At 37.8% G+C, this 26,716-nt stretch overlaps 1 protein-coding gene across 1 annotated transcript; it reads left to right on the top strand.

Moving 5' to 3' along the window:
- Nucleotides 1–15,470: 15,470 nt before the first annotated feature.
- On the top strand, nt 15,471–25,298 carry LOC129042169 (cytochrome P450 7A1). Its single transcript, XM_054497745.2, has 6 exons — nt 15,471–15,615; nt 17,163–17,403; nt 18,441–19,027; nt 20,995–21,125; nt 23,101–23,276; nt 23,857–25,298. The coding sequence occupies exons 1-6, from the start codon at nt 15,536–15,538 to the stop codon at nt 24,154–24,156; spliced, it is 1,515 nt and encodes a 504-aa protein (XP_054353720.1). The 5' UTR covers nt 15,471–15,535; the 3' UTR covers nt 24,157–25,298.
- Nucleotides 25,299–26,716: the final 1,418 nt, after the last annotated feature.

Genomic DNA, 26,716 nt, shown 5'->3' with positions numbered 1-26,716 from the left:
TAGAGGGGAGGGAATAATGAATAGGAAACAAAGGAAATTTTTATGACAGTAAAACTATTTTCTGTATAGTACTGAAATAAATGGTAGGTACATGACATTATGCATTTGTCAAAACCCATAGGACTATACAAGGAGTGAACTTCAGTATAAATAATTGACTTATTTAATAATATTGTGTCAACTGTAACAAATGTTACATACCAAAGAAAAATGTTAATAATAGGAGAAACTGGGGGGAATGGGTTTATGGGAAGTCTCTATACTTCCTGCTCAATTTTTCTGTAAACCTAAAATTGTTCCAAAAAATGAAATCTATTAATTTAAAAAACCCAACTGATTCCACACAGCCAGATGGCTCTCTACTGTGATGGTGCTGCTTGTCTGAATCCCTGTGCAAGCAGCAGGATGTGTTAGATTTGATATCTTATTATACAATAAAATTATTATATTGGCTTTTATAATTTTTATATTCACATACCTAGCTATTTTTTGTAACTAGGTATCTACATACCTAGTTATTATATTGGCTTTTACAATTTTTATATTCACATACCTAGTTTTTTTTTTTTTGAAGCTTGACTGCCTAATCTGGGGGCTGGATCTCAGAAACCCTTTCTGCTTCAGTCATATACTTTGACCAGACCCTGCTCTTGACCACAAATGTTCAAGCCTTCCTATTGAATCACAGACCTCAGTAGATTCCTTTTTCTCTCATGGTGAATTTTTTTCCCTGCCAGCTGACATAGGACCATTTAAATCTCACAGAAGAGAAATTCTACAAATAGTAGGAGAAATCAATCTATCTTCAAGAGATAAAGCATTCGGCAGATCCAAACTCAGAGACGACCCAGACGTTGGAATTGATGGACAGGGAATTTAAGATAACCATGATTAGTATGTTAAAGCAGCAATTCCCAACCTTTTTGGCACCAGGGGCTGGTTTTGTGGAAAACAATTTTTCCACAGACTGGGGAAAGGATGGGGGATGGTTTTGGGATGAAACTGTTCCACCTCAGATAATCAGGCATTAGTTAGAGTCTCATAAGGAGCACACAACCTAGATCCCTCGCATGCGCAGTTCACAATATGGTTTATACTCCTATGAGAATCTTATGCCGCTGCTGATCTGACAGGAGGCAGAGTTCAGGTAGTAATGCTCCCTCACCCACCATTCACCTCCTGCTGTGTGGCCCAGTTCCTAAAAGGCCACAGACGGGTACCAATCCGCAGCCCGGGGGCTGGGGACTCCTTTGTTAAAGGATCTAGTGGAATAGGTGGAAAGTTGGCATTAACAGATGAGGAATTTTATTAGAAATGCAGAAACTAAACAACAGAGTTAAGCGGAAATGCTAGAAATAGAAAACATGGGTGCAGAGGTGAAGAATTCATTCAATAAGCTTACTAGCAAACTGGAAACTACAGACGAAAGAATCACCAGACTTGAAAATAAGTAAATAGGAATGAAATTTAAACATAATAGAAAAGAGAGAGAGAGAGATCAGTTGTGGGATAATAACATCTGTCTAACATGCATGTAATTGGAGTTCCAGAAGAAGAGAGTGAAGTAAAAGAATATTTGAAGAGATGATGGACAAGAATTATCCAAAATCAATAAAGGAAAACAAACCAAAAATTAAAAAGAAAAAAACCCTAAATATCATTGTAAAACCAATGAGAAGCAAAGTTAAAGGAAAACTCTTGAAGGCAGCCAGAGGAGAAAAGAATATTATGCATGGATCCAGCACGCACCCTGGCAAAACAATCATATGTTCGGCAGGAGTCAAGTAGCAGCCATCACTGGCAATCTGACCCACTGCTGGGTTTGTCATATTCCTCCACATAGTATGAAAATAGGAAAACTCCTATAGGCTAGTTCTGGTATCTCTAGGTCTGAGCTTCTCCAGGATCTTGTCCCTTAACGGTGTTGACACCTTGTTTTGTACCAGAGTCGTGGCTTACAACAACAAAATAGAGTCTTTCCCAAGCCCAGGTTTTGTTGGCTTTCAAATTTGGCAACTGGGATCTGGTTGTGTGAACTGGGTTTATATAGAACGTTCTAAGATTCTAGTTCATGATTCTATCACTAAGGGTTATGGCTGCCTCCTCATGTTTACTTAAATGCAGAGGATGTGTCAATGTACATAATTGTCCACTAGAGGGTGATATGCACATTAGCCTCTTTAAGCATGACACTACCAAATTTCTAGCACAAACATAATTTGTACCTTAGGAAATGAACGAAATGAATGAACTCTAGAACAACAAATATTTACCTTATTTTCATATTACTTCTGATTTATGCTATGATTGTAATATATTTAATATTTTCCAGAAATGTTTATAATAGGGGAAAAGGCAAGCAAATGTAAGACAAAAAGCATTGCTAGAGACAAAAAAGGACATTCTATAATAATCAAACCATTAATCCATCAAGAAGTTATAACAATTATAAACATATACGTACCTAACAACAGATTCCCAAAATACGTGAAGCAAAATTGACAGAATTTCAGGGTGAAATAAGCAATTCAACAGTGATAATTGGATACTTCAGTATCTCACCTTTAATAATGGATAGAACGGGCCAGGTATGGTGGCTCATGCCTGTAATCCCAGCACTTTCGGAGGCTGAGGTGAGCAGATCACATGAGGCCAGGAGTTTGATATCAGATTGCTCAACATGGTGAAACCATGTCTTTACTGAAAGTACAAAAATTAGCTGGGCATGGTGGTGCATGTCTATAATCCCAGCTACCCGGGAGACGGAGGCATGAGAATCACTTGAACCCAGGAGGCAGGGGTTGCAGTGAACTGAGATCATGCCACTGCACTCCAGCATGGGCAACAGAAGGAGACTGTCTCAAAAACATAAAATAAAATAATGAAATAAAAAAGAATTTTTTAAAAAATTTGGAAATTTATAAATATGTGGAAATTTAAAAATGTAACTCCTAAATAACCAATGAATCAAAGAAAAAAATCACAAAGGAAATTGGAAAATACTTTGAGATAAATAAAATAAAAATGTAACAAATCCGAACTTACGAGATGCCACAAAAGCGGTGCTTGCAGGGAAACTTATAACTGAAATGCCTGTATTAAAATAGAAGAAAGATCTCAAATTAATAGCCTAGCCTTTCACCTTGAGAACCTAGAAAAATAAGAGTGAGATAAACTCAAAGCAAGAAACAAGAAGGAATGAATAAAAATCAGAGCAGAAATAAAGAAGTAAAATAGAAGAATAATAGATATAGTCAACAAAACCAAAAGCTAATTACTTGAAAATATCGACAACATTGACACACCTTCACCTAACCTGAAAAAGAAAGGGGAGGAGGACTCAAATTATTAAAATTAAGAATAAAAGAGGATATATTATTACTACTGACCTTACCCAAATAAAAAGCATTATAAGGAAATGCTAAGAACAGTTGTATGCAAACAAATCAGGTATCCTAGTTAGATTAAATACATTTCAGAAAGACACAAACTATCAAAATTAACTCAAAGGGAAATTAAAAAAACCTCAAGAGATCTATAACCAAAAAAATTAAAATAGAATTTTAAAAAATCCTACAAAGACAACTTCAGAACTAGATAGCTTCACTGGTCAATTCTCCCAAACAGTCAAAGAAGAGAAAACAGGCCAGGCGCGGTGGCTCACGCCTGTAATCCCAACACTTTGGGAGGCCGAGGCGGGCGGATCACCTGAGGTTGGGAGTTCGAGACCAGCCTGACCAAAAAAAAAAAAAAAAAAAAGAAGAGAGAACACTAATCCTTTGTAAATTCATCCAAAAATTAGAAGACGAGGGACTACTTCTCAGCTCATTCTATCAACCCATTATTATCTGATATTCAAATGAGACAAAGATATTACAAGTAAAATTAACTACAGACTAATATCCTTTATGAACATAATGCAAAAATCTTTGATAAAATACTAGCAAACCAAATCTGGCAACATATAAAAGCATCATACACCATGACCAAATGAGATTTACCCCAAAATACAAGGATGTTTTAATGTACAAAAAATCAAACAATGAAGTACAACATGTTAAAACAGTAAGGAAAAAACCCACTTTATTATCTCAATAGATGCAGAACAAGCATTTGACAAAAAATCAACACCCTTCTCTGATAAAAACACTAAATAAACTAGAAAAAGAAGAGAATTGCCTCAATATGATTGAAGGAAATCTGTGAAAAACCCACAGCTAATAATTTAATGGTAAAAGACTGAAAGCTTTTCCTCTAAGACCAGGAATAAGACAAGGACATCTGCTCTTGCCACTTCTATTCAACATTGTACTGGAAGTTATATCTAAGGCAATCAAGCAAGAAAAAGAAATAAAAGGAAAATAAAATTATGTTTATTTTCAGAATACCTAATTTTACATATTAAAAATCCGAAGGAATCCACAAAAAAAGCTTATAGAGCTAATAAACAAGTTCACCTAAGTTGTAGGATGTAAAATCAATGCCCCAAAATAAGTTTGTTTCTATACAGTAGCCATGAAAAATCTGTAAATAGTTAAAGAAAAACAATTCCGGCTCCGCGCGGTGGCTCACGCCTGTAATCCCAGCACTTTGGGAGGCCGAGGCAGGCGGATCACAAGGTCAGGAGATCGAGACCATCCTGACTAACACAGTGAAACCCGTCTCTACTAAAAATACAAAAAATTAGCCGGGCGTGGTGGCGGGCGCCTGTAGTCCCAGCTACTCGGGAGGCTGAGGCAGGGGAATGGCGTGTACCCAGGAGGCGGAGCTTGCAGTGAGCTGAGAACGCGCCATTGCACTCCAGCCTGGGCGAAGAAGCGAGACTCAGTCTTAAGAAAAAAAAAAAGAGAGAAGAAAAACAATTCCGTGTACAATAGCATAAATAAAAATAAGATACTCAGGAATAAATTTAACAAAAGAAGTACAAGACTTGTACACTGAAAACTACAAAACATCAATTAAATAAATTACAGAAGACCTAAATAAATACAAAGGCATCCATGTTTATGGATCAGAAGACAGTATTGTTGGGATGGTAATACTCTCTTTCCAAATTGATCTAGAGATTGGGTGCAATCCCTATCAAATCTCCGGTTTCCAGTTTTGCTGAGATTGACAAGCTGATCCTGAAATCCACATGGAAATGTAAAGTATCTATAATGCAGAATATTCACAACAATCTTGAAAAAGAACACATTGGGCCAGGAGCAGTGGCTCACATCTGTAATCCCAGCACTTTGGGAGGCCGAGGCAGGTGGATCGCGAGGTCAGGAGTTTGAGACCAGCCTGCCCAACATGGTGAAACCCCATCTCTACTAAAAATACAAAAATCAGCCGGGCATGGTGGTGTGTGCCTGTAATCCCAGCTACTCAGGAGGCTGAGGCAGGAAAATCGCTTGAACCCGGAAGATGGAGGTTGCAGTGAGCTGAGATCACGCCACTGCACTCCAGCCTTGGCGACAAAGCGAGACTCTATCTAAAAGAAAAAAAAAAAAAAAATGGGAGGACTTACACTTTCTGATTTTGAAGGTTACTACCAGCTTATAGTAATGAAAACTTTGTGTTACTGGCATAAGGATAGACATATAGATCAATCGAATAGAATTGAGAGTCCAGAAACAAACACATGCATTTATCAACTGATTTTCAATGAGAAAGTTAAGAGATTTCCATGGGGAAAAGAATAGGTTTCCATGGTGCTGGGACAACTGGATATCCACATGCAATAGAAAGAAGTTGGACTACTCCCTCAGCTCATATGCAAAAATTAACACAAAATGAATCAATGAACTAAGTGTAAGAACTGAAACTATAAAACCCTTAGAAGAAAACATAAGCATACATCTTCATGACCTTGGATTAGACAGTGTTTTTTAGATATGGCACCAAAAGTCTAAGCAGCCCAAAAAAATAGATAAATTGCACTTCATCAATCTTAAAAACTTTTGTGGCCAGGTGTGGTGGCTCGTGCCTGTAATCCCAACACTTTAGAGGCCGAGGTGGGCTGATCACTTGAGGTCAGGAGTTCGAGACCAGCCTGGCCAACATGGCAAAACCCCATTTCTACGAAAAATACAAAAATTAGCCGGATGTGGTGGAAAGCACCTGTAGTCCCAGCTACTCAGGAGGCTGAGACAGGAGAATCTCTTGAACCCAGGAGGCAGAGGTTGTAGTGAGCCGAGATCACGCCACTGCACTCCAGCCTGGGTGACAGAACGAGACTCCATCTCAAAAAATAAGAATAAAAAATAGGAATAAAATAGATAAAAAGTCCGGGCACAGTGGCTCAAGCCTGTAATCCCAGCACTTTGGGAGGCTGAGGTGGGTGGATCACTTGAGGTCTCAGGAGTTGGACACCAGCCTGGCCTACATGGTGAAACCCCATCTCTACTAAAAATACAAAAATCAGCCAGGTGTGGTGTTATGTGCCTGTAATCCCAGCTACTTGGGAGGCTGAGGCAGGAGAATTGCTTGAACTGGGAGGTGGAGGTTGCAGTGAGCAAAGATTGCGCCACTACACTCCAGACTGTGTGACAGAGCAAGACTCCGTCTCAAAAAAAAAAACATACATACATACACAAAAACTTTTGTGCATCCAAGGACAGTATCAAGAAAGTGCAAAGACAACCCACAGAATGGGAGAAAATATGTAAAAGTCTTATCTGATAAGGGTCTAATTGCCTGGAATAATCTTACAACTCAACAGTGAAAGAGACAGAAACCCAGTTTAACAAAATAAGGAAAGGATTTTAATAGACATTTCTCTAAAGAGGATTTACAAATGGCCAATAGACACATGAAAAGATTTTTAACATCATTAGTTATTAGGGAAATGTAAATCAAGGCCACAATGAGATACCACCTACTACCCTCTAGGATGGCTATAATTTAAAAAACAGACAACAATAAGTGTTGACAAACAATATGAAGAAATTTGAACACTCCTTCCTCATTCATGGGAAAGTAAAATGGTCCAGTCATTCTGGAAACCAGTTTGGCAGTTCCTCAGAAAGTTAAATATAGTTACCATAAGACAGGCAAGTACACCCTTAACTACATACTCAGAAAATTTAAAACATACTTTTACACAAAAACCTGCCTGCAAATGTTCACAGCAGCACTATTAATAGCAAGTAAAAAGTGAAAACAACCCAAATGTCCATTAATTGATTAGTAAATAAAATGTCCTATATCCATTTAGTGAAATATTATTCAGCCATATAGAGGAATTAAATACTGATAAATACTACAATGTAGATGAGCCTTGAGAATATTACGCTAAATAAAAGAAGTCAGATGCAAATATTTATACGTAATAGTGTCATATGATTTATATGAAATGTCTAGCACAGGCAAATCTATAGAAACAGAGAGTATATTGGTGATGCCAGCGATTGAGGGTAGAGAGTGTCTGCAAATGGATATAGAATTTCTTTTGGGGATAATGAAAATGTTCTGGAATTGGATAGGGGTAATGGTCACACAGTCTTTGAATATGCTAGAATTTTGAATTGTACTCTTTAAAGGGGTGAATATTATGGTACTTGAATTTTATCTCAAGAAAAATGAATAAAAAGTAACTAAATCATTGAAAATATCTGATGGCATGGGGTTTGTGGGATAACTGGCATTCCACAGTGATTTTCAAAGGGCTTGTGCTATTTTCATTTTGCTTTGTTTTAGTTATGGAGCCCTTCCTTGAAACAAACTTCATACTACAGTCCTCTTTCATGAAGCAGAAGAGGGCAGTGGGCAGAGCCTCTCCTTTGGCTTTCTCCCCCACCACAACAGGGAGTCCTGGAGCTCTGGGAGAAAAACTCTGAAATATAAAGGGCATGCATGTGAGCTGTGGAGTCCCAGAGCCCTGGGTTTGCATATCAGATCTGCAACTCCCATGAATTGAGTTTTGGGAAGTTGCTGAAACTCTGACCTCCTGTTTTCTCATGGTACTATTGTAAGGGTTAAATGAGACAATGTATGTGAAGACCCTGGCCCCAGAGTAGAGGCTCTGCCACACATTTCGGCAATACCTTCATCACGTATTTCCAAAAACGTTTTCACATTTTCTTAAAATGTCAGAAAGAAGACAACAGAACTTACTTGCCTTTTACAACAGAACAAATGGAGCAAGTCAGAGGTTAAGGTGCTAACATTCTTCATGGTTCCTCACCACCTTTTGTTCTGTTAGCCTATAGGGAAAAGTCTTCTCCTTTCTCATTATCTGCAGGGGAAAATAGTACTTCAGCAAGTGACCCAGTTGAAGAATATCTCCAGGGCCATTAACATACAGAGGTTTGTTCTATTCTCTCTGTGCTCCATCTCTAAGAACCTCAGCCTTCCTCCTAGGAGCTAGGGAAAGTCAGGAAAGTGAAAGTAGTAGCCCAGCTAATGAATTGCCCTGTGCTGACCTGAGAAGACAAGACCAGCTTCCTCTGTGGCTCAAGATTTGGTTTCCTTCAATATGTCCTTTTGGAAATATGTCCATGAGATTGGAGAGATAAAAGGAGCCAGGATTGCTCACGTTCAGGAAAAAAGCTCCTCTATCTTTCTCTCTCTCCTTCTTTCTCTCCCTCCCCCTGACTGCCCTCTTCTCTATCTCTCTCTCTCCCTGAGCTGGCAAGGTTAATTGGTCACTGCAAGTCCGATGAACCAGTTGGGCTTCTTGGACTAAGTTTCAGAAGACTGAGATTGGAATGAAACTTATCACAAAAGTAAAGGAACCACTTAGCCTTCTTTGATTCCAGGCCCCCAAGCCTGTCTTTAACTTGGGTGAATGGAGTTCTTCCTGTGCTACAGCACCACATAGTAGGGGCTGCCCTGGGCTTGGAGCCAGAGCTTCACCATATTCAGTCATCTGTACATTGAGGCAACAGTGCCTGCTTCATGGTGCTACCCTGTGGATTAAATGAAGCAAGTTTCTGATGATCTTGACACTGAATATTGATGCATTGGCCAGACTTTTTCTGATAGTAAAAAATGGTGGTTTCTTACTGTCAGAAATCAAATCAATATATTTGTTCCCCTGTTGATTAGCTATGTCCCCTAGAGGGCAGTGACTTTGCCTGTCTTATTTATCTCTGTATCTCCAGCACTTAAAAGGTGCCTTGCGCAAGGTACATATTAAGTTCATATGAATGAATGAATGAAATGCATGTGATTCATTCATACCCAGTTGTTGGTGTGTTTACCCTTTCCTAAACCTGTAGTCAGGTGGCCTTTGACTGCCCCGTACTTCTTGTGAGGTACTGTGCTGTAAAGGTGGACTATCACACTTCAATTCAGAGCAATCTGGGCTTGAATCCTGGATTTGCCAGTTTATGAACTACAGGAAACATTTTTGAGCATACATTGTGCCAAGTGCTAGGCTAACTGTCTTACACACATTGCCTTTTTTCGTCTTAATATCTATAAGTCATGCACTATAATCATCCCCATTTTACAGATAAGAAAACAAAGACTTGGAGAGGAAAAGCATCTTGTTCAAAGGTAAATACTTAATGGCCAAGCCAACATGCAAATCTAGATTTAACTGCAGCTCCCTCTTCATCTACCATTTGAACTAATTCAAGCTATGTAATATTTCCCACTGAACCTTCTTGCCTCTATTTCCTCATCTTTAACATGGTCAAAATACCTGTCCTGCCCAAGTTAGTTATTTCATTAAAGTAGAAAAATACACGAGAAGCTTTTAAAATGTGAAAACCTCAAAATGAATGTAAAAATTATGATGATTCTTTTAGAATTTGTCAACACCTTCTTTTTCTCTAGTCCTGCTAGGCATTTACTATCTCAAAACCATGTATTTAAGATGCAAAACTGTATTTGCCATAACTGGTTTCTTTTCCTATGGCTTCATGAAAACGTGGCTCGAATGTGTTTATTATGAAAGCCCCAAATTAATCACGACAAGACTTCACCAGCCCATTCCACAATAGACTCCCATTACTTTGCCCTGACTTAGAAACCTCATATACAGTCTTGAATCAGGACAGCTCTGTGATGCTCTTGGAAAATGCAAAGTGCTTTCTTAATTGAGGCAATCTGTGTCCCACTACAGAGAGGTGGTTTAACTTGTGAATTCAGGAAAGCAATTGGTTTGACTCAGTTTTTTGACCATGTTCTCAGTTCATTTTATTTAAAGCAATCAAACTGATGTGTGTGTTCTATGTTGATTGCACCATAGTGGGTTTACATAAGCTTATAGCTTTAATTGTTCTTTTTACATTCTACTACTCTGGTTTGAGCTTCTATGTTTTGTATATTTCCATTCATGGGGTTGAGATGTTTGATTCAGGCTTTGTATTTTCTGAGGCCCGGAATAAGTATTTCTTCCACACTTTAGGAAGTGTGGTCCTCTTCACTACTCTACGTAAACAAAGAGAAAACTGACAGGCTGTGGTGGGATTAGAATTTAGTTTATTATTAGAACTCAGTTTATTTTGCCAGGTTTTCTGGCAACTATACCCCTTATCTTTGTCAGGGCATTTACTCTTTCTCCTGATGCAGTGGAAACTCCACAGGGCCGGGGCTCAGGGCTTTCTTGTTCACATTGTCTCCACTGCTGACTCAGAGCCTGGCATGTAGTAGAGGTACAACGTGTGTGTGTGTGTGTGTGTGTGTGTGTGTGTGACACAGAGAGAGAGAGACAAAGAGTGAGACAGAGAGAGAGACAGAGAAACAAGAGAGACACACAGAGAGAAAGATGGTGAGACAGAGACATAGAGAAAGAGAATAAATAAAACTTTACCAGCTGAAACAAAGAGAAGAGAAAAGCAGGCAAAGGATGTGCCATTGAGCTAGCATTTATTCAATAATTGATGCACCAGGCACTGTGCTAAAAACACATCAAAATGTCATAAAATCCATTCACTCATCAGGAAATCTTTTAGTATTTCCTTACAGTCTATTAATAGTTTTGACAACTGTAACAAGCATCTGAATTTCCACCTGTTGGATTAAAAGCAGCATATTTGGGCTGTGATAAGTACCATTTGTGGACACATGACAGCAGCAAGAAGTGACATCCTGAGAAGGGAAAACATATACCACATATAATAAGAAAAATGAATAAATATGAATATTTAAGACTGTTTTTCTGGGTGTGTATGTTTCCCGTGCTTTTGTTGTATAGAAGAGGGGTTGTAAGTATAGGAGTAAAAATATTAGGATAAAGGAAATCTAGATAAACACTGACCAATCTACATTTGAAAGGAGCTTGTGATGTTCTGAGAGGGGGTGAGGAAGGTTGTGAATGTATTTCACAGTTGTTTTGTTTTTTTTTTGACAGTTGTTATTTAGTTTTTATTTAGCTTTATATAGTTTTATTTCATCATCATAAACTTAACTCTGCAATCCAGCTAGGTATGGAAGGGAATAGGGAAAATATGGCACCCAAAGGAACTGCAGCAAGAGCACAAAGATTATAGGATAACACAAGCAAATAGGGTGGAGGGGTGCTCTCACAAGGTCTGTGGTTAAGAAAAAACACAAGTCAAATTTATTAGAGTTGTGCACAGTCAGCAATGGTGATCTTGCTGGTTTTGCCATTCCTGGACCCAAAGCGCTCCATGGCCTTCACAACACTCATGACTTCTTTCACCTTGCCAAAGACCACATGCTTGCCATCCAGCTACTCAGCCTTGGCAGTGCAGATGAAAAACTGGAAACCATTTGTGTTGGGTTCAGCATTTGCCATGAACAACACAGGACCTGCATGCTTTAGGATGTAGTTCTCATCATCAAATTTCTCCCTGTAGATGGACTTGCCACCAGTGCCATTATGGCATGTGAAGTCACCACCTTGACACATAAACCCTGGAATAATTCTGTAAAAAACAGGAACCCTTACACCCAAATCCTTTCTCTCCAGTGCTCAGAGCATGAAAGTTTTCTGCTGTCTTTGGAACTCTGTCTGCAAATAGCTGAAAAAAGACGTGACCCAAGATGTCAGATAATACAGTGGAGTTGACCATGGCTGGTAGCAGGGGGCTCCGGGTGTCATCAGCATCTGCAAAGCCATGTATTTACCATTTTTGGAAGCCTTTTAATTTCAAAATGATTTTAGATTCACAGGAAGTTGCTAAGATTGTACTGAGAGGTTCCCCCATACCCTTTCCTTTTAAAAAAAAAAAAAAAATGGTGTCTGTCTACGTGGCCCAGGCTAGAGTGCTAAGACACAGGGCACCAAGTCCCTAGGCTGCACACAGCAGGGGGACCCTGGGCCTGGCCCAAGAAACTATACATCCCTCCTGGGAATCTGGGGCTGTGATGGGAGGGGCTGCCATGAAGACTTCTGACATGCCCTGGAGACATTTTCCCCATGGTCTTGGGGATTAACATTCAGCTCCTTGTTACTTACGCAAATTTCTGCAGCTGGCTTGAATTTCTCCTCAGAAAACAGGATTTTCTTTTCTATTGCGTTGTCAGGCTGCAAATTTTCCAAACTTTTGTGCTCTGCTTCCCTTATAAAACTGAATGCCTGGCCAGGCGTGGTAGCTCACGCCTGTAATCCCAGCACTTTGGGAGGCTGAGACTGGTGAATCACGAGGTCAGGAGTTCGAGACCAGCCTGGCCAACATGGTGAAACCCTGTCTCTACTAAAAATACAAAAAGTTAGCTGGGCATAGTCTCAGGTGCCTTTAATCCCAGCTACTCGGGAGACTGAGGCAGGAGAATCGCTTGAACCCAGGAGGCGGAGGTTGCAGTGAGTCGAGATCGCACCACTGCACTCCAGCCCTGGCAACAGAGTAAGACTCTGTCTCAAAAAAAAAAAAAAAAAAAAAACTGAATGCTTTTAACAACACCCAAGTTGCTTCTTGAATGCTTTGCTGCTTAGAAATTTCTTCTGCCAGATACCCTAAATCATCTCTCTTAGGTCCAAAGTTCCACAAATCTCTAGGGCAGGGACAAAACGCCCCCAGTCTCTTTACTAAAACATAACAAGAGTCACCCTTGCTATAGTTCCCAAAAAGTTCCTTATCTACATCTGAAACCTCCCCCGCCTAGATTTCATTGTCCATATCATTATCAGCATTTTGGTCAAAGCCATTCAACAGGCCTCTAAGGAGTTCCAAACTTGCTCACATTTTCCTGTCTTCTTCTGAGCCCTCCAAACTGTTCCAACCCCTACCTGTTACCCAATTCCAAAGTCACTTCCACATTTGTGGTTATCTTTTCAGCAGTGCCCCACTCTACTGGTACCAGTTTACTGTATTAGTCAATTTTCATGCTGCTGATAAAGACATGCCTGAAACTGGACAATTTACAAAAGAAAGAGGTTTATTGGACTTACAATTCTACGTCACTTGGGAGGCCTCACAATCATGATGGAAGGAGAAAGGCACATCTCACATGGCAGCAGACAAGAAAAGAGCTTGTGCAGGGAAACTCCTCTTTTTAAAACCATCAGATCTCATGAAATTTATTCATTATCACAACAATAGCACAGGAAAGAACTGCACCCATAATTCAGTCACCTCCTACCAGGTTCCTCCCACAACACGTGAGAATTCAAGATGAGATTTGGATGGGGACACAGCCAAACCATGTCACACTACCATGCCTGACTTCCTTTCCATTTTTGTATGTTTGCTTGTTCATTTGCCTGAGAAGCGACTCTAAAGGACGGTATTATTTGTATATTAGATTGGCATTTTATCTGACTGGGATATCTTGCTGTGATTGGCCGTGTATAAGATCAGCTTTTCTACGAGCCATATTTTTAAAAAGATATATTAATTTTTAAAAAATCCACCTGTCTAAATAATATGCACAAAGCCCCCCAAAAACCTAGATTCTAAGAAAAATCTATGTACTGCCATACAATGATTGATATTAATAATTATGGTGATAAATTACACACAAAAAATGTGTGATCTCTGTTTAAACAGGCAAAAACAAAAAACCCATGAAATAAATCTATGGCATCTATAGCCAAAACTGGAAACAACCCACATATCCATCAATAGGAAATCAGTTAAATAAATTATAGTACATTTATCCAATGGAAGATTAAGCACATATTCAATATAATTATTTATACACATATATATATACACACATGTATAAATATAGAGAATACTGTGGGTGTATGTGTATATATATGTACATATACACACACAATGTGTATATATATACACACACACAATGTGTATATATATACACACACACACACATATATATATATATATATATATACACACACAGTACTGTTGCCTACCTTCTTTTGTCTTAATTCTGTGAACTGTCATTCACTCTGCTTCAGTAGGATACATCCTTCTTTTTGGTTCTTAGATTCACCAAGTTGATCCTTGACTCAAGACATTGCATTTGCTGCTTTCTCTTCCTGGAATATCCTTCCTTCTGATATTCACATGAGTAGTCTCTTCTTGTCATTCAGATCTCAGATGTCACATCTTCAGAGAGCCCATCTCTGATCATCATATCTAAAGTTGTCCTCATTCTCCCATAGCTTTCTATACCATGTTTTATTTTTTTCACAACATGTATTTTATTACTCCTTTCTCCATTGGAATAGAAGCTCCATTAGATTAGGAAATCTGCCTATCTTGTTAATGCCTGTAACTAGAATACTTTTGAAGAGTTCTTGGCACGTAATAAATACTCAACTAATATTTTTGTGTACACAGAAATAAAGTTTGGAAGAACATATGCCAAATAGTTAATAGTAGTTACTTCTGAGTAAAGGAGTAGCGTGGTAGGTAAATTATTAATAGATGTTCACTTTCCACCAAGATATGTTTTAGTTAGTCTTAACTTACTTGAAATGAAATTTATTACTTTAATAATTAGAAACATTGATAAACATTTTAATTACAAGAATGATAGATAAAATTTTGATGCTTCCAATAAGCTATATTTATCTAGAGGATGCACTTATGTAGAATACTCTCTTGAGGATGTTAGGTAAGTAACATGTTACTATATGTAGTAAAATATCTATGATTTTATAAAAGCACTGAAACATGAAGCAACAGAAATGTTTTTCCCAGTTCTCTTTCCTCTGAACTTGATCACCATCTCTCTGGCAAAGCACCTAAATTAATTCTTCTTTAAAAGTTAACAAGACCAAATTACAAGCTTGATAAATAACTCATTCTTATTTTTCTTTAAATTATTATATTTTATGTATTTATTAGCTATGCCCATCTTAAACAGGTTTATTTGTTCTTTTTACACATACCAAACTCTTAATATTAGCTGTTGTCCCCAGGTCCGAATGTTAAGTCAACATATATTTGAGAGACCTTCAACTTATCAAGTATTGTAGGTCTCTGATTGCTTTGGAACCACTTCTGATACCTGTGGACTTAGTTCAAGGCCAGTTACTACCACTTTTTTTTTTTTTCTAATAGAATGAACAAATGGCTAATTGTTTGCTTTGTCAACCAAGCTCAAGTTAATGGATCTGGGTACTATGTATATAAAAAGCCTAGCTTGAGTTGCTTTTCAGTGGCATCCTTGCCTTTCTAATAGCAGATTTTCTTCCTCAGAGATTTTGGCCTAGATTTGCAAAATGATGACCATATCTTTGATTTGGGGGATTGCTATAGCAGCATGCTGTTGTCTATGGCTTATTCTTGGAATAAGGAGAAGGTAAGGAATGTTTTATCTTTAAATTGCTCTTTGATTCATCCATTTAATTTTTTTACCTTCATTTTTATATGGTAAATTTGGTTTTCTATATTTACACATATTAGCATTATCTTCCTTATTTTTTAAATGAAAAATTTGATTTGAATTTTTAAAGTAATATCTTTTTTACTATATCTCACAAAACATATGATGACAGCTTCCCTTTTTAGTATTGGCATATACCGATGGTAATATATAAATGTATATTGGTGTTAAACATAACTGACAGAAATTGTATAAGGTCCCTATGTACATTTATATGTGTATCTAAAGAGGAAGCCCAAATTAGTAAGGATACAAGTAGCAAGTGGGAATCTACAATGGAAAGGATTGCTTTCTCTCACATGGCTTCAATAGATACTCTTGCTAAATAAATGTTCTCTTTTAAGCTCATTCTTGTGCATCGTGTAGACTCAGCCTAAGCCTAGACAAGAGCATAGAGCCTGAGCTGATCATTCTATTACTGTTTTTAAATCAATGTTAATCAACTGTGGTGAATTGGGAAAGTTTGCTGAGTGTATGTGACATCGACTTCATTTATTTACAACTGGTTCAAGAATGCAAGAAAAACAAATATAGTCAGATCCAGAACCATAGTTTATTTAACTTCTAATTGGCTCAAGGAGTAATTGTGGGGAGGCACATAGATATTCTCTGCTATGTCAATCTCAAAAAGAGAAAATCACCCTGAGCATATTTCAGCTTTGTAGATTGCTATGTGTTTTCTGCCTTTTGCAGTTTATTTCAGGCCTGATAGTTTTTACTTTTAATTAAACTCCTTATCTTCAAACTAAGAAAAGAAAAGTAATTACTTTATACTGTATTATTCTATCAAGAGGTACAGAAGTTTATGTTGGAAAATAAGTTTACGTGTTCTAATAAAAACATTTTAAAGGAGCACTGAATTACAATAGATGATTCTGTCAGTGTTTATCTTACTCAATTTCATTTTATAATAAGCTGATTTCTCACATGAGATTCTTCTTCTCTGAAACCATCCTTATAGAATAGTAATATCTTTAAACTAGGAAGATTTTGAAAACCTCAGTTCTGAAATCCTCTCTTATTCAGTGATCTGTGTCTTTAAAGAAAATAATCAAAAGAAACATTTTGAGATATTTAGAAAAATGATGCTTAGCAAAATGATAAACACTAGAATGTAGTTTTGTTTCCGCACTGACAGCAAGAATCTTGTTGGTCTCGTAAATCCTTTTGCCTGTATCATTGGGAAAAGTGACGAGCACGTAGTAGACGGATGCTTGTTGAATGTGTATATGGACGGATGCATGAATGGATGGATTTAGTAATCCTTTCCACCAACATATCATGTTTCTAGGTTAATATAACCTATTACCGTAGTAAAAGAGCAGGGCCCATCCAACAAAAGAAATATCTATGAACTATAGGGTTTCAAAGTTTGAAGTCAGTGGGAAAAATTTTAAAACCTGATGTAAGTAAAAACCCAAATCTGTAATCATCCATGTCTATCATACATTTGTGTCTGACAGGCAAACGGGTGAACCACCTCTAGAGAATGGGTTAATTCCATACCTGGGCTGTGCTCTGCAATTTGGTGCCAATCCTCTTGAGTTCCTCAGAGCAAATCAAAGGAAACATGGACATGTTTTTACCTGCAAACTAATGGGAAAATATGTCCATTTCATCACAAATCCCTTGTCATACCATAAGGTGTTGTGCCATGGAAAATATTTTGATTGGAAAAAATTTCACTTTGCTACTTCTGCGAAGGTAAACAGTTTTACATTTATATACCACTCTGTTTGTCTTCTACCTTTTTATGTGCTGGTCTATTAGAAATTTTGATGTACTTAGATTTTATGATAAAGGTGTTGAAGAGAGTTATTCTTATGTGGAGATTCTTAGAAACATATATAAATTATACATAGCTTCTTAGTAATAATCATTTAGAAAGTCAAAATAGGTATAGATTTGTCATTTGTTGATGAGCTAATGAGGGTGAAATATACATTAGATGCTCTACTGAGACAGGTGGCACTGTATGAATAAGATAGATAAAAATTCATCACATCAGCAATGTCTATGCAAGAATGCAAGTGATGGAAACCTAACATTCAACAGTTGTCTTACCAGACTTGTGCCACACAGTGTTTCATTTTGATAAGGAATTGGCAAGATATTTTAACATCATTTAGATGTAATAAAAGAAGCTCTGTTACTGAGAAAAAAACCAATAACTACTTACTTACTGAAAATAAATATTAGCTTTGGTCTTTGTGACTAAGTAGCTTAAAGTTTGGTTAAAATACGTCTACAGCTGGACACAATGGAACACACCCGTAGTCCCTGCTACTTGAGAGGCTGAGGCAGGAGGATCACTTGAGCCCAGGAGTTTGAGGCTGCAGTGAGCTATCATTGTGTCACTGCACTCCAGCCTGGGTGACAATGTGAGACCCCATCTCTAAAAGAAAAAGAAAAGGAAATCGACAAATAATATAAAAGATAACTAATGATTTTTAAAACATTATCAATTAGTTTATGTGCAATAGGTGTAAATAAGTGCAGTAGCATAGGAAATAAGACATAGATGACTTGAGCGATCCAGGGGAGTGCCACTGAAGTTGGCTTTAAAGGAAAGGTACAGTTTGGCCATTTATTTGTAAAGTGCTATGAACTTGTACAAGGGAAAGCCAATTTCCCGTGTTTACCAAGTAAGGAACTATGAAAGTATCTAATCCGTTTTTCAGTCATTTACTATGACTAGGTCAGGTTTAATTTCTTTTTCTGCATGTTTTATTTGCTACCAGGCATTTGGGCACAGAAGCATTGACCCGAGGGATGGAAATACCACTGAAAACATAAATGACACTTTCATCAAAACCCTGCAGGGCAATGCCTTGAATTCCCTCACGGAAAGCATGATGGAAAACCTCCAGCGTATCATGAGACCTCCAGTCTCTTCTAATTCAAAGACCGCTGCCTGGGTGACAGAAGGGATGTATTCTTTCTGCTACCGAGTGATGTTTGAAGCTGGGTATTTAACTATCTTTGGCAGAGATCTTACAAGGCAGGACACACAGAAAGCACATATTCTAAACAATCTTGACAACTTCAAGCAATTCGACAAAGTCTTTCCAGCCCTGGTAGCAGGCCTCCCCATTCACATGTTCAGGACTGCGCACAATGCCCGGGAGAAACTGGCAGAGAGCTTGAGGCATGAGAACCTCCAAAAGAGGGAAAGCATCTCAGAACTGATCAGCCTGCGCATGTTTCTCAATGACACTTTGTCCACCTTTGATGACCTGGAGAAGGCCAAGACACACCTCGTGGTCCTCTGGGCATCGCAAGCAAACACCATTCCAGCGACTTTCTGGAGTTTATTTCAAATGATTAGGTGACTAACACCATATCCATTTCTTTTTTTTTATTTTAGTAGAAAGTAGAAATTAAACCATTTTAACTTTAAGAAAAAAAGCCTCGTAGTACTTTATCATGCCGTCAATCAAGAACGTAGCACTAATGCGTGTTAGTGTTTAACATGTATGAGTTCATTCAGTCCTCACAAAAACATAGGCAGCTATGACTGGTAAAAGTGTTTTATAGAAACAAAGACAGTCCCAGAAAAAGAGATGTCACCCCAAGCCACAGAGCTTGTATGTGCTGGTGTTGGGTCCATTCAGGCTGCCTGGCCCAGAGCCCTTGCTCTTAACCCCGTACTGTTCTTCACGACGCCAACTCCACTCCATAAATGCAGTTTTCATAATCATAAAAATGTATTTAAGTGATTACTGATTTATGGACAACAATCAGGGCAGTGACTATGCCTTATTTATTTGTTCATTCACAGTTTGTTTTCACTCAGTTAGGAATGCTGTTCTTCTGTTTATCTGACCAACTATGAGAGCTATGAATCAATCATAATCTATTATTATTGATAAGAGACTTAGGTTGTGCTTTTTAAAACTGCATGTAACAGAAAAAAACTGTAATAACATATGTTTTACATAACATGATTTCTCTCCAAAGTGTTAATCTTTTGGGAATTTGAAATTAGAATGGTCTATTGAATTATTCCAATTAAATTAGATATTTAGTATCATGTAGACACAAAATTACTCCTCCATAGGATTGGGAATGCCAAATTTCTATTGATGGCTGATGACTTTAGGTCTTATAAAATATTTTAAAACTTAATTTCAGATGTGAGAACTTATTACTAATTTGTCACAAATGTTGACTATCTTCCAAAGTTATTACTTGAGAAAGCACATCCAGAATAAATTCACATATTTACAGCAGGCATATGACATCAATTTAACATCATAAAGGAAATTGTAGCCATATTTTATGATAGTCTTACAAATACTTATCAAACATGTTGAGACTCAACTTACTGTAATTTTGTTATGTAGCTCCCTAGACATGTTTAATCCTTATTAGAAACACTTATTTATAAAAGCCCTGACCAGGCCGGGCACGATGGCTCACGCTTGTAATCCCAGCACTTTGGGAGGCCGAGGTGGGCAGATCACAAGGTCAGGAAATCGAGACCATCCAGGCTAACACGGTGAAACCCCGTCTCTACTAAAAACATACAAAAAATTAGCCGGGCGTGGTGGCGGGCGCCTGTAGTCCCAGCTACTCGGGAGGCTGAGGCAGGAGAATGGCGTGAACCCGGGAGGTGGAGCTTGCGGTGAGCCAAGATTGCGCGCCTGCACTCCAGCCTGGGTGACAAAGAGAGACTCCATCTCAAAATAAATAAATAAATAAATAAATAAAAATAAAATAAAATAAAAGCCCTCACCAAAGTTTAACTTTTATGTAGCAAAATCCCATTTTTTATTATTATTCTTTTTTTTTTTTCGAGACGGAGTCTTGCTCTGTCACCGAGGCTGGAGTGCAGTGGCGTGATCATGGCTCACTGCAACCTCCACCTCCCGGGCTCAAGCAATTCTCCTGCCTCAGCCTCCCGAGTAGCTGGGATAACAGGATCCCACTGCCATGCCTGGCTAATTTTTGTATTTTTAGTAGAGATAGAGTTTCACCATGTTGGCCAGGCTGGTCTCAAACTCCTGACCTCGTGATCCGCCCGCCTTGGCCTCCCAAAGTGCTGGTATTACAGGCGTGTGCCACCATGCCTGGCCGCAAGGCCATTTTAAGGCAACAATTCTTACTAATACCCAACGACATAAACTCAATTACAAATGGAATAAATGCAAACAGGAATATCCCTTTCCCTCCTCCCCTGATATCTTCACCATCTAGTTAAAAGAAGGGGGAAAGGCCTATTTGTTTGCAGATCTCAAAGTATGGAAAAAGTTTATTTTCTGTACATACATTTTTTCTCTTAACTTTTAATAGGAACCCGGAAGCAATGAAAGCAGCTACTGAAGAAGTGAAAAGAACATTAGAGAATGCTGGTCAAAAAGTCAGCTTGGAAGGCAATCCTATTTGTTTGAGTCAAACAGAATTGAATGACCTGCCAGTATTAGGTGGGTATATTGTTATGCTGAGTTTCATTTTCTATGTCCTACTACTTTAACAATAATGACCAACATAAATTATATACTTACTGAATTCTAGGCATTAAACTAAGTATTTCATATGAGTTTTCTCAGTTAATCCTCACAACTGTCCTGTGACTTGAGACTGTTACTATTTATTTGTACCAAATGAGGAAACTGACACCTAAAGGTTAAGCTGCAGCCTGGGTAGAATCAAATACATCATTATGTGGCATCCTATTCTCTCAACTACCACTCTGCACTGCCACACTATGTTTCTCATGTTCCTCTTACCACTAATCTTATGGTTAATGGAAGCATATTAGTCATTTTCATAAAATAAAGGAGGGAAAAGAACCATTAAGAAACCACAGTTACCTGCATGGATTGAGTGATGGATTTGAAGGTTCTTTGATTTTTCTTTGTTCTGCTTTTCTATATTTTATGGAACTATAACAATATGATATTTTTATTTTTATTTATTTATTTATTTTTGACAAAGTCTCGTTCTGTTGCCCAGGCTGGAGTGCGATGGTGCGATCTTGGCTCACTGCAACCTCTGCCTCCTGGGTTCAAGACATTCTCCTGCCTCAGCCTCCCAAGTAGCTAGGATTACAGGTGCATGCCACCACCCCTGGCTAATTTTTGTATTTTTAGTAGAGACGGGGTTTCACTATGTTGTCCAGACTGGTCTTGAACTCCTGACCTCAAGTGATCCACCCGCCTCGGCCTCCCGAAGTGCTGGGATTACAGGCATGAGCCACCACACCTGGCCAACAATATGATATGTTTATAGTAATAAAGTTTTCTTTTTTCGGTTATTTTCTTTAAGGAGGCAAGAAGCTTAGGTTCCATGTTGGGTCTGACTTGGGAGACTTTGGACATGTCACTTCTCTTTTGGGGGCCTTAATTTTCTTATCTGTAAAATAAAATGCTAACATTCTGGGATTTTATACACAATCATGTGATGAGCACCCTAAAACATGACAGTTAAAGGATAAGGCTAAAAGGTCAGGCTGGACCTCTCGCGAGCTCTCTATATTTTAGCCATTTTCGAGTTGGTTCTTTTTGTCCCTTTATGCCTTTACCAGGCAGCGGGGATCGCCACACATCAGATAGTATATGGATAAAAATAGGTTCTTATAAATGTTGAACTGAAGCTGCATTAAACACCTAGAAAAAACATATGTATATATCAGTGCTATCAGTGTATTCAATCTCAGAAGTCCTCAGTATATTAAATCTCAGAAGTGATAAACTTTGAATAATTAATATAAAAATATATTACTGATTTTTCCAGTTTTATTAGATTGCTCTTCTATAAAATGATGGAATTTTGTTTCCCAGTTATGACCAAGATGATTATCTCTTAATCAAAAGATTATTATTAACTCAGAAGATCAGATTTAAAGATACATTCAGGCCAGGCATGGTGACTCACGCCTGTAATCAAAGCACTTTTGGAGGCTGAGATGGGCACATCACTTAAGCCTAGGAGCTCAAAAGTAACCAGGGCAACATAGCAAAACCCTGTCTCTACAAACAATAAAAAGAAGAAAATTAGCTGGGTATGGTGGCACACGCCTATAGTCGCAGCTACTCGAGAGGTTGAGGTGGTAGGATCACTTGAGCCTGGGAGGTTGAGGCTGCAGTGAGCCAGGATCATGCCACTGTACTGCAGCATGGGCAACAGAATGAGACCCTGGCTAAAAAGAAAAACAAAAATAAAAAAATTCAGACACAGTTGAATCATTGATAACAGCATAGTGGTAACAGAAAGAAAGTTTGGGAAATGTTTATCTGATCAGCTTCCCATACCGTGTTCATCTTTGTGTTATGCACTGCCAGGCTGTCTGTAGTTCAGACTCTATATCATATGACCTTCGAACACTTGGTTTGTTCTTCTCTTCCTTCCTCCCTTCCTTCTTTCATTTTTTATCTTTTTTTCTTTTAAAATGTTTAGATAGTATAATCAAGGAATCGCTGAGGCTTTCCAGTGCCTCCCTCAACATCCGGACAGCTAAGGAGGATTTCACTTTGCACCTTGAGGACGGTTCCTACAACATCCGAAAAGATGACATCATAGCTCTTTACCCACAGTTAATGCACTTAGATCCAGAAATCTACCCAGACCCTTTGGTAAGTGCCTGCTCATTGAAGTTCAATATCCAGGTGATAGCTACGTAGATCTAAATAAAGAGGAAATTTACAATGGTAGAATTGATTTTATCATTGTAGTCATAGGGATTGTCCCCTTAATTGTGTTAAATATTCATATATTTTGGAAAATTTAGATAGTGGTCTGAATTTTTCATTTTTAGTCCTGATATTAGCCATCACACAGTCTTTGCTAGATTATATTTGCAGTCATGATAATAAATCTGCCACTTTTTTTTTCCTTAAAAAACACCTCCTCCCAAATCCAGGAAATTGGAGGCTAATATATTGGTTCTTCTAGTTTCTTCTGGGAACCCTTCTCTCTCTAGCTCTGCCTGACTAAGGAACTAATCATTCAAGCAGGATAGGAGGTATCAGAAGGCTTCCTTAGCTCATTAAGCTCCTGTTCCTTATTACTTTCTGATTCAGTGTGGAGTATTTGGTAAATCACTAATGGAGTAGATTTAAAAAGAAAATTACTCTTTGGAGCTTCCAGGTTGAGAAAGAGATAAATTTCTTTAAAACTAGCTTAAAGGCTGTTTTCTTTGTATTTTTATTGCAGACTTTTAAATATGATAGGTATCTTGATGAAAACGGGAAGACAAAGACTACCTTCTATTGTAATGGACTCAAGTTAAAGTATTACTACATGCCCTTTGGATCAGGAGCTACAATATGTCCTGGAAGATTGTTTGCTATCCACGAAATCAAGCAATTTTTGATTCTGATGCTTTCTTATTTTGAATTGGAGCTTGTAGAGGGCCAAGCTAAATGTCCGCCTTTGGACCAGTCCCGGGCAGGCTTGGGCATTTTGCCGCCATTGAATGATATTGAATTTAAATATAAATTCAAGCATTTGTGAATACGTGGCTGGAATAAGAGGACACTAGATGGTATTACAGGACTGCAGAACACCATCACCACACAGTCCCTTTGGACAAATGCATTTAGTGGTGATAGAAATGATTCACCAGGTCCAATGTTGTTCACCAACGCTTGCTTGTGAATCTTAACATTTTGGTGACAGTTTCCAGATGCTGTCGCAGACTCTGCTAGTGAAAAGAACTAGTTTCTAGGAGCACAATAATTTGTTTTCATTTGTATAAGTCCATGAATGTTCATATAGCCAGAGATTGAAGTTTATTATTTTCAGAGGAAAACACCTTTATTTTATTTTATTTTTCAAAATGAAGATACACATTCCAGCCAGGTGTGGTAGCAGGCACCTGTAGTCTTAGCTACTCGAGAGGCCAAAGAAGGAGGATGGCTTGAGCCCAGGAGTTCAAGACCAGCCTGGACAGCTTAGTGAGACCCCGTCTCTAAAGAAAAGATATGTATTCTAATTGGCAGATTGTTTTTTCCTAAGGAAACTGCTTTATTTTTATAAAACTGCCCAACAATTACTAAAAGTGTTCAAATTCACGTTCTAGTGAAACTGCATTATTTGTTGACTAGATGGTGGGGTTCTTCAGGTGTGATCACATATCATAAAGGATATTTCAAATGATTATGATTAGTTATGTCTTTTAATAAAAAGGAAATATTTTTCTACTTCTTCTATATCCAAAATTCAGAGCTTTAAAAATGATTATCTTCATTTCTCGAAAACACTAAAGGTGGTTTTATTTTCCCTTCATGTTTTAACTTATTGTTGCTGAAAACTCTATGTCTGGCTTTAACTATCTTCTCTATATTTTTATTTCATTCATATTAATGAGAAGAGTTTTCTCAGAGATTAAAAAAGGCAGTTTTTCTGTCATTGTGAAATATACATTATCACTGAAAAAATGTAGCTTTTATGTGATATGTTTTAAAGTTAAAACTTGATGGAAATAGCCATTTGAAAGCTTTGGTTATGAAACATGCGGAGTGTATTAAGTGCAGCTTGACATTATGTTTTATTTAAATGCTTTTTATCTCTAAATGACTTGCAGATGAAAAAAAACTAAGGTGACCCAAGTGTTTAAATGCTGTGTACAACAGTGTTTTGATAAAATATTTTAAATATGAATTATCAGCTCTATGTCAATTGATATTTCTGTGTAGTATTTATATGTAAATTATATTTAACTTTTTGCTTATTTTACAAATATTAAGAAAATATTATAACATTTGATAATTTTGAAATGATTCATCTTTCAGAGATAAAAGTATGAATCTATGTGTATTTATTTATTTATTTAGAGAAAGAGTCTCACCCTCTCACCAAGGCTGGAGTGCAGTGGTGCGATCTTGGCTCACTGTAACTGCCACCTCCTGAGTTCAAGCGATTCTCATGCCTCAGCCTCCTGAGTAGCTGGGACTACAGGCACGTGCCACCATGCCTAGCTAATTTTTATATTCTTAATAGAGACGAGGTTTCACCATGTTGGCCAGGCTGGTCTCAAACTCCTGACCTGAGGTGATCTGCCCGCCTCGGCCTCTCAAAGTGCTGTGATTACAGGCACGAGCCACCACACCTGGACTGAATCTATGTGTTTTAAATTTTGAATTATTCAGAGTGTTTAAATCATTCACCCACTGATAAGCTGAACAACAACAATTTTATTCAGGATTCATTAAAAATACTTGTATATTCAAATATTGCAAAATATTCAATGTAATAATTTGCTCAAAAATCTCCCTCATACTACATAAAATTTATTAAAAGTTTTCATCTTGCTATTTAATATTACCATGGATTTATCCCTTAAGTAGGTTATCTTTTATATTAAGAAAATTAAAGTCATTTAGATGTGGTTCAAAATTAACAAACATCTATTTTATAGTGAACAGTTATAAACTAAATTTCCAATGTGGTTTCCTAATAGATTTTATGACTTCTAAAATGCATCCCACATTTTTCCATGTCTTTGTTCTTGTAGAGCAAGGGTTGGCAACTGATAGCACATGGACCAAAAGGTCCCTGCCTCTGTTTTTGTGTAGCCTGAAAGTTGAGAATGGTTTCTATGTTTTTTAATGGTTAGATAAAAAATCAAAAGAATAAGAATCTTTTATGACATGTGAGAAATATGTGAAATTTGGATTTCCACACCCATCAGCCAAGTTTTATTGGGAAGCAGTATGACCATTGTTTGCATTCTTGTCTGTGCCTGCTGTTGTGATGCCACTGTGGAGCTGAGCAGTTGCAACAGAGACCATGTGGCCACAAATCCTGATACATTTAAAGTCTAGTTCTTTACAGAAAATGTTTGCCAATCCCTATTGTACAGCAATCCCCAAGGCTATTTTGTACTATAATTTTATTAACTTTAAAGAATGTATACATGCATTGGTATATGAAGTATTTTGTCTTTTTTGAAAAAGCATGCGAGGAGAATACATTTAAAAAGCAATGGATGGCCAGGCACAGTGGCTCATGCCTGTAATCCCAACACCTTGGGAGGCCAAGGCGGGCGGATCACCTGAGGTCGATAGTTCGA

Source organism: Pongo pygmaeus, chromosome 7 (genome assembly GCF_028885625.2).
Source record: "Pongo pygmaeus isolate AG05252 chromosome 7, NHGRI_mPonPyg2-v2.0_pri, whole genome shotgun sequence".
NCBI classification, from domain to species: Eukaryota; Metazoa; Chordata; class Mammalia; order Primates; family Hominidae; genus Pongo; species Pongo pygmaeus.
This window is presented reverse-complemented; position numbering and strand designations above follow the sequence as displayed.